This window comes from Vombatus ursinus, unplaced genomic scaffold, assembly GCF_900497805.2.
Source record: "Vombatus ursinus unplaced genomic scaffold, bare-nosed wombat genome assembly UNPS02014176.1, whole genome shotgun sequence".
Lineage (NCBI taxonomy): Eukaryota > Metazoa > Chordata > Mammalia > Diprotodontia > Vombatidae > Vombatus > Vombatus ursinus.
Window position 1 is genome coordinate 1325212 of NW_020953954.1, and position 10688 is coordinate 1335899.

The 10688-nt window shown below is 55.5% G+C and overlaps 1 protein-coding gene across 1 annotated transcript in view; it reads left to right on the plus strand.

Annotated features, from left to right (window-relative positions):
• The window catches only part of MUC2 (mucin 2, oligomeric mucus/gel-forming), a 53579-nt gene that overhangs the window by 17712 nt on the left and 25179 nt on the right, over positions 1–10688 (plus strand). Inside the window, exons 18-29 of the mRNA XM_027860202.1 lie at positions 145–245; positions 876–1027; positions 1685–1823; positions 2123–2233; positions 3051–3230; positions 4218–4457; positions 5547–5703; positions 5971–6102; positions 6557–6704; positions 8032–8075; positions 8756–8950; positions 10137–10634. Coding sequence (XP_027716003.1) covers positions 145–245; positions 876–1027; positions 1685–1823; positions 2123–2233; positions 3051–3230; positions 4218–4457; positions 5547–5703; positions 5971–6102; positions 6557–6704; positions 8032–8075; positions 8756–8950; positions 10137–10634 — 2097 coding nt within the window. The remainder of the gene's footprint in view (positions 1–144; positions 246–875; positions 1028–1684; positions 1824–2122; positions 2234–3050; positions 3231–4217; positions 4458–5546; positions 5704–5970; positions 6103–6556; positions 6705–8031; positions 8076–8755; positions 8951–10136; positions 10635–10688) is intronic.

A 10688-nucleotide genomic window follows, 5' to 3' on the forward strand; every position in this document is an offset into this window, starting at 1 on the left:
CCCTGGGGGCCATCCTTCTCATGCCCAGGTGCCCTCATGCCCACACCCCCCACTTCTCTGCTCCCCCTCTCCTCCTCTTGGTGCCCTCTGACCCCCAAGGCCTGAAGGCCTGGCTCCATCTGATCAGTTCTCTCCCCACGACAGGCTGTGCTTCGCCCAAGATCCACGTGGACTGTGACAATCTCACAGCCTTGACCACCCGGACGCCTCACCCCGTCAGCTGCCAGAGCCTGGGGAGCGGCTACGTGAGTTGGGAGAACACACTGTCTGCGGCCTCCTGAGCAGGCCAGACCTGGGCTTGTCCTTCCCGGCTGGGCTTTTCTCACTCCTTGAGTGCAGTTCTCGTCCGTGCTCGCTGCTCTTGGTGGAGGCCCGAGGCCCAGACTGGGGTAGGGGGGCAGGGGCAACTTCTGCCAGCAGTCCTGGGCTCCCGCTAGCCTCGGTCTTGATGTCTGGGACACGCGCGCACACACACACGCACATGCACACACACACACACGCACAAGCGCTGGTGGAGACCTCTACCTTGCTTCAGGGAGGTTACACAGGGTCTCCCACATGCCTCTCCACCCCATGGTGGAATGCTCTTTAGCGCAGACCCATTTAGCGTCCTGCAGAGCCAGCTCTTATCGGCCAGTCCTCCTGAGAGTTCCCTTGGTTTTGTACAGCTCAGCAGCCTGAAGGCAGAGGGAGCTCTTTGCACGGACAAAAGGTCTGCAGTGATGCTCATTAGGCCCAGGCCTCTGCCTAGAAGCTGGGTGTTTTGTGGGGTGCCCTGGCAGGAGCTGCCCTCTCCTGGGGACAGATGCCTGGGCTCAGCTTGGTGGCCTCCCTGAAGGGGGCTGTAACTCGGGCTCCCTTTGCCTATTCCCCAGTACCAAACCGAATGTGTCAGTGGCTGCATGTGCCCCCCTGGGCTGATTGATGATGGCCAAGGTGGCTGTGTTGTGGAGGAAGAGTGCCCGTGTGTCCACAACAAAGTGCTCTATTCACCTGGGCAGAAGATCACTGTGGACTGTAATACATGGTGAGAGAACCGGGGGCTGCCTCCAGGCCTCAGCGCCCTGACTTGGAGACCCTGTTCACAGCATGGTAGCACGCCGAGTCAGGGCCCTCCCATTGGAAGGATAGAGGAGCTCCCTAGCCCCTCCTTCTGCTCCTGCTCCCTCTGCATCTCCTGCCTGCCCCTCTGGCCAGGATCCAGCCCTTTCCCCAGGGAGCTCAGTTGACTGGTATTAGCCAAGCCTGTGGACAAGGCAGGGTCCTAGGAGTGGCTCCCCTAGCCAGGCACTTTCAAGCCTGGGTATAGGGACCTTTGCCCCCGGCATCTGGTGGAGCGGGCCTGGCAGGCAGCCTGTGAGATGGTGAATGCTTTCAGGCCTGGCCTGCCCATGGAAAGGCCTCATGCACATGGGCTTCCCGTAAAGCCAGAGGAGCACTGGGCTAGAATCCCAGCTCTGCTGATTGCTGTGTGACCTTGGACAAGGCCTCAGTTCCCCTGTCCCTGAGATGGAAACCATGCCAGCTGCAGTCCTGACCTCAGAGGGCTCTTGTGTAAATCTTGGTATGCCCTAGACATGGGGGCTTCTAGTGGAGGCTCCCAACCGGGAGGAGCCAGTGCTCCCCTCCAAGCTGACACATGGCCTGGCTCCCCGGAGTCCTGAAGCCTCTTCTGTCTCCCCAGCACCTGCCAGAGAGGGAGTTGGGTGTGCACCAAGTCTGTGTGCCATGGGACGTGCTCCATCTATGGAAGCGGCCATTACATCACATTTGACGGAAAGTACTATGACTTCGATGGACACTGCTCCTACGTGGCAGCCCAGGTGAGGGCAGGAGGCAGGATGAGTTCCCTGCTCACCCAGGTAGGGCCTCTTTAGCCCCACCCAAGCCAGGGCCACAAGCATCCATTAAGCGCCTACTTTGTGGTGGTGGGAGATACACCCTTGCCCGCCAAGGAACACGGCCTCCCGCTTCAGGCGTGCTTTGGCTGGCCGAGAGCCACGAGGCCTGGCGGTGCCCATGCTCCCCTGTCCGGCTGCGTTCCTCCCCTGCCCCCCACGCCAGTACATCAGGGAGGGTGCTGCCTTCACCCTCACTCTCTCCTGATTTCCTCCCTCTCTAGGACTACTGCGGTCAGAAAGGCTCTCGGGGCTCCTTCAGCATCATCACAGAAAATGTGCCCTGTGGAACCACGGGCGTGACCTGCTCCAAAGCCATTAAGATCTTCCTCGGAGTAAGTACTGCAGTACTGTGGCTCGGACACGGGAGCATGACAGTAGCCCTTTAGGCTCTGTCCACCAGGGGGCGCACGTGTGCGGGGGTGTGTGTGTGTACATGTGTATGTGCGTGTGTGCGCATATGTGTGAGTGTGCGTGTGCACGTGTGTGTTTGTGTGTATGTGTGTGTGAGAAGAGGAGCTCCTGCTGAGAACAACTAATAAAGCGTTCTCCCTTTTGGCTCTGTCCACCAGGGGGCGCTTGTGTGTGTGTGGGCGTGTGTGTATGCATGTGCGTGTGTGCGCGCGTGTGAGTGTGTGTGTCTACCAGGGGGCGCACGCATGTGTGTGCGTGTGAGTGTGCATGTGCGTGTATGTGTATGTGAGAAGAGGAGCTCCTGCTGAGAACAACTAATGAAGTGTTCTCCCTTTTGGCTCTGTCCACCAGGGGGCACTTGTGTGTGTGTGTGTGCGTGTGTGTGTGTGTGTGTGTGTGTGCGCGTGCATGTGTGTGTGCGTATGTGTGTGTGACAAGAGGAGCTCCTGCTGAGAACAACTAATGAAGCGTTCTCCCTTTTGGCTCTGTCCACCAGGGGGCGCTTATGTGTGTGTGTATGTGTGTGTGTGTGTGGGCGTGTGCGTGTGCGTGTGCGTGTGTGTGTATGTGTATGTGAGAAGAGGAGCTCCTGCTGAGAACAACTAATGAAGTGTTCTCCCTTTTGGCTCTGTCCACCAGGGGTGCTCAGTGTGTGTGAGTGGGGGTGAGAGGAGGGTTGGGGAGCGGGCGCCCCTGCTGATACCAGCTAATGACGCTGCTCTATTCGGTGCCCTGCAGAGAACTGAGCTAAAGCTGGAGGAGAAGCACCGATGGGTGATTTACCGGGACGTTGGGGAGCACGTGTCTTACACCACCCGGGAGGTGGGCCAGTACCTGGTCATTGAGGCCAGCAATGGCATCATTGTCATCTGGGACAAGAGGACCACCATCTTCATCAAGCTTGCCCCGACCTTCAAGGTGAGAGTTTTGGAGCCCCAGCTGAGCCTCCCCCCAGGGGGAGACACCCCTAGGACCAGGGAGAGAGCCATTGAGCCCAAACTCCTTAGTTTACAGATGAGGCAGCTGACGTCCCGAGAGGCCAAAGGCCTGCCCAGAGTCACAGTTAATGTCTGAGGTAGAATCTGAACCCAGGTCTCCCTGAGTCCCAGTTCAGTGACATATTCACCCCACGATGTTTATTTGAGAATTTCACTTTATCCTCCATCAGTGTTTGTCCTCGTCCTACCTCAGGATTTAGAGATGGGGGGACCTCAGCCACCATTGAGTGCCCCCTCAATTTACAGAGGAGCACATCAAGACCTGAAGAAGGAGATGACTTGGCCAAGGTCACATAGGAAGTGAGCAGCAGAGGCGATATTTGAAGCCAGGCCCTCTGACTCCAAATGCAGGCACCCCTCCAACCTTGGCATGTCACCCTGGCAGAGGGCTGATCCCAAAGATATGTCCCATCTCATGGTGTGCAATCAGGGTAGCCCTGCTTCTTGGCCCCACCAAGATGAAAGGAGGGGTGTGTATGTTGGGGGAGGATGAGGAAGGAAAGGCCTTCCCCCTGAGCCTGACCCATTTCGAGAGCAGCCCCACTTTGGGGCAATGGACACCAGTGTGACCCTGACCTCTCAGCCGTCACGGGCTAGCCCCGCCACAAAACAAGAGCCCAGCTTTCCTGATCCAGCTTGGGGCATGTTGCAGGGGCCGCTTGGGCCCTTAGGAGGGACGGGCCTGGAGGGGCAATGTCCACTAGATGAGCAGGTGGCGAGAGTGGGCTGTGGTTCTGGCCACGTGACTGTCCCGGCAAGGAGACAGCTGAGATGTGCTGGACAGAGGCTGGAAGTGGGAGCGAGGCCAGAATTCCTCCCTGCCCTCCCCTCCTGGCTTCTGACACACGACTACATGAGTGCACACACATGTGCATCCTCCTGAGGTGACCCCAGATTGCCTTCGTAGGGTGCCGTGTGCGGCTTGTGTGGCGACTTTGACGACCGCTCTAGCAATGACTTCACCACAAGGGATCACATGATCGTCACCAGTGCCCTGGACTTCGGGAACAGCTGGAAGGAGGCCCACACCTGTCCAGACGTGGACAAGACCTTCGAACCGTGCGCCGTGAACCCCCACCGCCGGTCCTGGGCAGAGAAACAGTGCAGCATTCTGAAGAGCCAAGTGTTTGGCGTCTGTCACAGCAAGGTGGGTGGGCAGTCCTGGGGGGAATACAGGCAGGACAGGAAGGAGGACAGGCTGCTGCCCCCCTTCCCGGGAGGGGGTGATGAAGGGAATTCATCAACACAGATGGCCAAGGGAGAGTGGCTGGACAGCTGCCCCATAACTTCTATACCCTGGTGCGGACTAGTTTCCCTGGGCTGAGTTAGAGTCTAAGGAAGAGCTAGGTCAGGGCCCAGGCAGTCATCACAGTTACTCCATGTCCTAGTGGGCATACTGTGTCTGGAGATCCTCCATCACCCTCACTGCCTAGGACAGCGTGCTCTGAACACCACAAGCAGACCTTTGGTGCTGAATTCTGAAAGGAGTGGATGCATGGATAGATGGTCACCCTGATGTGATCTTGGAGGCTATGCTTGACCTACCCTCTGACAAGATGGGCAAGATGTGGGCCACAGAACCACAGAAATGTTATTGCTGGCCCCCTTTGGTAGTTACCCTGGCTCCTGAGACTTTGGGAGTCATCTGGAGGCAGCATCCCATTCTTTCAATTCAAGGAAAAACAACAGTTCTTTCTTTCAAACTTGCCAGTGTGTGTGTGTGTGTGTGTGTGTGTGTGTGTGTGCATGTGTGTGTGTGCATGTGTGTGTGTGTGTGTGTGAGAGAGAGAGAGAGAGAGAGAGAGAGAGACAAAGAGAGAGACAGAGACAGAGACAGAGACAGAGACAGAGACAGAAGGAAACAGAAGGGGGAGAGGGAGGGAGGAAAGGAGGGAGGGAGGGGGAGAGAGACAGAGAGACAGAGGGAAAGCGAGAGAGAGACAGAGACAGAAAGAAGGAGACAGAGAGAGAGAGACAGAGACAGAGAGGAGGGAGGGGGAGAGACAGAGACAGAGAGAGACAGAGAGGAGGGAGGGGGAGAGAGAGACAGAGACAGAGAGGAGGAGGGGCAGAGAGAGGTGAGGGTGAGAAGCAGGTGAGTCTCACACAAGTTGGAATCTGAGTAGTGGATCGGCTCAGAACGACAGTTGGAGCAGTCAGACTTCTGGGCGTCCAGGGAGGGACACCCCGGGGCTTCTCGGCGCTGGAGGGACGCATAGGTGTGTTTCGCTGACAGGTGGATCCCGCTCCTTTCTACGATGCCTGCGTCCATGACTCCTGCTCCTGCGACACAGGGGGCGACTGCGAATGCTTCTGCGCCGCCGTGGCCTCCTACGCCCAGGAGTGCACCAAGGAGGGGGCTTGCGTCTTTTGGAGGAGCCCCGACCTGTGCCGTAAGTTCTGGCTTCCGTGGAGCGGGGACCTCTCCTTCCCAGGGAGGCGCTGCTTTGCCATCGTCGCTTCTGTGAGGCAATCCCTGGGTTTCTGAATGTAAGGAACAAGGACGTTGGCCCCTAGAGGCTGGCAGGGTGGAGGCGGGGCAAGGCTGCTTCTGTCCTCGCCTCCTCCCCACCCTCCCGGGTCCCGCGGCGGGGTCGTTTCCTTTTCGTCTGCCCGCACAGTTTGGTGACTAGCTCCTCTCTCCCTCCGCTCCCTCCCAGCGATATTCTGTGACTATTACAACCCCCCCAACGAGTGTGAATGGCACTATGAGCCCTGTGGGAACCGAAGCTTTGAGACGTGCCGCACCATCAATGGCATCCACTCCAACATCTCCGTGTCCTACCTAGAAGGTAGAGTCCCCGACTCCTGCCCTGAGGACCTTGCTGGGGATGAGGCCTGGACTCTGGGGCTGGAGGGGGCTGCCAACCCGCACACGGGGCTTCCTCCCTTCTTACCACCTGGGAGGGTGATTGCTGAAGGGGCATGCCCACACCCCATCCTCAGCCTGTGCTGGGAGGGTAGAAAGCCAAGGCACAATCCTCCTCAGTAAGAGGGAAAAGTCTCCCTGGCTGGAGGAGAGAGATCCCCTTCGTGTCCGCGGTGGAGGGGCCATGTCTAGCATTGAGATGTCTTGGGAGGACAGCAACTCGGAACAGTGACCAGAACAGGCATGCAGGGTGACCCTCCGGGAATGCTCTTTCAGGAATGGGCAGGTGAGGCGTTTCAGAGGAGGGTCAAAGGCCCTTCGCTTCCTTCACTGTCTGAGCCACAAAGCTGGCTCCTTCCGCCTTCTGTCACCCATAGGCTGCTATCCCAGGTGCCCTCCAAAAAGGCCTGTCTTTGATGAAGACAAGAAAAAGTGTGTGCCTGCTGACCAGTGTGGCTGCTACGTGAATGATGAGCATTACGAAGTTGACGAAAAGGTCCCCACGGAGGATCCCTGCCAGTCTTGGTGAGGACGCTGCCTGTTGTGCTGGGCCTGCAGTATCAGCTTGCCTCGGTCCCTTCTTTGAGGCCCTTCCCGAGAGGGAAGTCAGCCTCCCCCACCCCCTGGAAGTCTCCCATCTCCCACCTCGCCACCTTCCCCCTTTTGTCCCCTGCTGCCTCCTGGACCCTGAGAAAGGGGACATGGACAGAAGCTTCTAGTTTCCTTGGTCCCTTTTTGCTCAACTTGCTTCCCAGTGCAGAGCATTGGAGGTGGGGGGTGGGCAGCAAGGGAGAATCCATTAACCAAAGCTCCAGATGGGCAATAGAGGGGGCCTGGAAGAAGGAGGGGCTCACCCAGCCACATAACCCCAGTCACAGTTACTCCATCATTTCATGCCATCCCAATCAATGTTTATTAAGCACCTACCATGTGCCAGACACTAAGCTAAGTGCTGGGGATACAATTAATAAAAAGAAAGACAGTCCCTGCCCTCCAAGAGCTTACACTCCAATGAAGGGAGGGAAACACCCTACCCAAGGAGGCAGGAAAGCCAGGGGTGGGGCTGGAGGGATGACACCAGGGGATCAGGCAGGGGGGAGCATCTTGTTCCACGGAGTTGAAACCAGCAGGCGCCAAGTGGAGGCTGAGAGCAATGGGTAAGGACTGTAAGACTGTGTAAGGTCTGAGACCAAAGGTCGACAGCCTTTTGCAAGTCATCTGCCAAGATACAAATGCCTAGTGTGGGTTTAGCTATTTCATTGTAGCTTCAAGAAGCCAATCTCCTCCTCATATCCCACCAGTTAAAGAGCCACTTGCCAACACCTGGAGGCGAGGTCTAAAGTTTATTAACATTTATTATGTATTATATTAATATATGATCATATATTAATGTATCATATTATTATCTGATAAATATATAAAGTCATTACTGTTATATTAAAGCTATCTAACATTATTAATACCTTAGTGTGAATTAAACTAACCAAGTTATCAAGTTTGTGAACTGGCAGTTGGAGGAGTGAGGAGGGTGGAGAGAAGCGGGATATTGGAACGGGGCGCTTGAGGGAGGGCAGGTCTAGCTAGAGGGCTGCAGTGAGGTCTTTGGATAGCCAGAAGAAAAAATGAGGATCTTGGGTGGAAATGGAAAGAGAATGCCCGGGGGTGGCTGAGGAATGAGAAAGGAGGTGAGAAAGTCAGCCACAGTGGGTGCAAAAACTTGTCCACTGTGCCATTTAGCTACAGCCTGCTCTGGTGCCTCAGGGGAATCCCGGCCCTCTGGCATGACCCCCAGGTAGCTGGCAGACTTGGGGCCCAGAGCCTGGGCTCTCTGAATCCTTTTCTTTCTTTGCAGCATTTGCACGTCATCTTCTGAGGTCTCATGTAAGGAGGAGATAGGTAATGAGCTTTTCCATCTTTCCATGTGGACTTTACTGACCATAGGCTGAATGAATGAATGAATGAATGAACGAATGAATGGCCTACCTGAGGAGGGGTTCCACCTGGCCCCATAGCACCAGTGGCTAAACTGAGTAATTGAAGACAATGCCATGAGAGAATGGAAGGTGACTTGCTGAGAACAACCCCTGGGAGCAGGCTCTGAGATCAGAGGTGCTCCATCTCTCTGGTACCATCTTCCTCCCAAGTCCTGGATTTGGAGTCAGGGGCCATGGGTCAGAGGCCTGGCCACTTAGACTATCTGTGTGGACCTCAATGAGCCTCAGTGAATCAAGGGGATTGGCCCTGGGGGCCCTGTCCTCCTTTTAGTCTCTGTTCCCATGAACAGGTCCTTTCCTCTCCCTGCCTCAGGATCCTTCTTCATTTCATTTGCCCCTCCAGTCCCATTCCTGTCCTGAAGCATCTCTCTCCTTCCTGACTCTTCCTTTACTCTCAGGATTGTGCTGATCTGTGGTTTTCAGACCCCCAAGGTCTACATAGTTGGGGGGTAAGGGGAGAAGGAGGGGCTCTTTCGGGCTGAATGTGATGTGAGGGTGTCTGGCTTTGCCACGGCATGACTGAAGACTGTCTGGTGGCAGCATCCTCTAAGTTGGCCCCTTTCCTGCTCCTTGTTCTCTCAGGGGCAGTAATTAACCAGACTCAGAATGGGTCCTTCTGCTTTTGGGAGCTGTGTGGTCCCAACGGCACTGTGACCCAGTATTTCAACATCTGTGCTCCAACCTCGCCTCCTACTGTCTTGACCGTGTCAACCACCTCGGTGACCACCACCTCTCCCACCACGACTTTCCCTACCACCACCACCAGCAGAAGCACAGGTACAGTCCCCATCTCCTGCCACCTGGTGAATGGGGCAGAGAGAGGTTCTCTGAGGGCAGGGCTGTGCCCAGTGACTTCAAGTGGCAGAGAAGGGCGTGAGGTGAGCCTTGGAGGAGGTTGGGGGAGGGGAAAGTCAGAGTCTGGGAATCTCCACATCCCTAGCCCAATGTCAGTGATCCTTCTGGTCTCTAGACTCTCCAGCTGAGATAGCAATGCCAGGGCTTCAGGCCCCCACCCCCAAAGAAGGCCTTTAATGGGAGCAGATTTGGGCGGTCCCCATGAATGGTCCAGGAAGCTGAGAGCTGCAGGAGAGGCAGGGGGTGGGCCTGTCTGTGAGAGCTGAAGGGCCACACATCGGGCTGGAGTCTGAGCTCTGTCCCACTGCCAGCGTGCCCTAGGTGGGGAGGGGGGATGACCTGGGCCATTGCAGAGCTCTGACACGTGTGACACAATGTTATTTCTTTTCCTTTTTTATTTTTGCTGCAGTCTCTCCTCCATCTACTACTCCAAGTAAGTCACATTCAGGATAGCTTTTTTTTTTCTATTTTTTTTTAAATTTTTGGGCAATTGGGGTTAAGTGACTTGCCCACAGTCACACAGCTAGTAACTGTCAAGTGTTTGGTCTGAAGCCGGATTTGAACTCAGGTCCTCCTGGCTTCAGGGCCAGTGCTCTATCCACTGTGCCACCTAGCTGCCCCCCAGGATAGCTTTTGATGACAGATTACATGCAAGGAAGGGAGGAGGTAGCCAACAATCCCCCTGCCCCCCCCCCAATTGAGAGTAGAATCTCTCTACACCCAGCCTTCAAGGCCACAGCCAAACTTCTAAATAAAAGCAAACCAGGTGATTCTGAAGCTGGCGGGTGGGGGGGGGGGGCTGGAACAGGCTCGGCTCCATGATGGAGAAGCTGAGTTTTAATAGAATCCTTAAGTGGTAGTTTTGGAACAGGTCTCAGTTTCCCAATTTGTCTGATGAAAGGCTTTCACTAGATGACCTCTGTGGTCCTAGGAGTCTCTGAGAAATCGAAAGCTGGCAAGGAGGGTCATTTTACCATGGTGTGGCAAAGGCCCCTGCAGTATACTAAGGGCATGAGCTACACCCCCCACCCTGCTTTGGGTTGTCTTCCCTTCCCCCACCCCCAGCCCCATGCAAGCATCAAATAGTGACTTTTATTTTCCTTTCTAGAAATTTGCTGTTTTTGGTCTGACTGGATTAATGAGGATCATCCCAACACTGGCAGCAATGATGGTGACTGGGAAAGGTTTTATGGGGTGTGCAGTGCCCCTGAAAACATTGAGTGCAGGTCAGCTGAGGAACCCCATCTCAGCTGGGACCAGCTCGGTCAGAAGGTGCAGTGTGATGTCTCTTTTGGACTCATCTGCCACAATGAAGACCAGTTTGAAAATGGACCATTTGGCCTTTGTTATGACTATGAAATTCGGGTCAATTGTTGTCTGCCCATGGATCACTGCCCAACGACAACAACAAGTATTACTACAACACCAGGTCCAACCACTACGGTGACAACTGTCAGTCCTACAACTGGAACAACGCCTGGGACACTTGCTCCTCCAACTCCAACTACTGTCTCAAATATGTCATCAACCTCCACCACCAAGACCCCCACTATTCCAACCACCACTGAGACCCCAACCACCACCACCACTACTACCATCACAGAAAGCCCCATTCCAACCACCATCACCACTACGGAGACTCCCACTACTCCAGCCACCA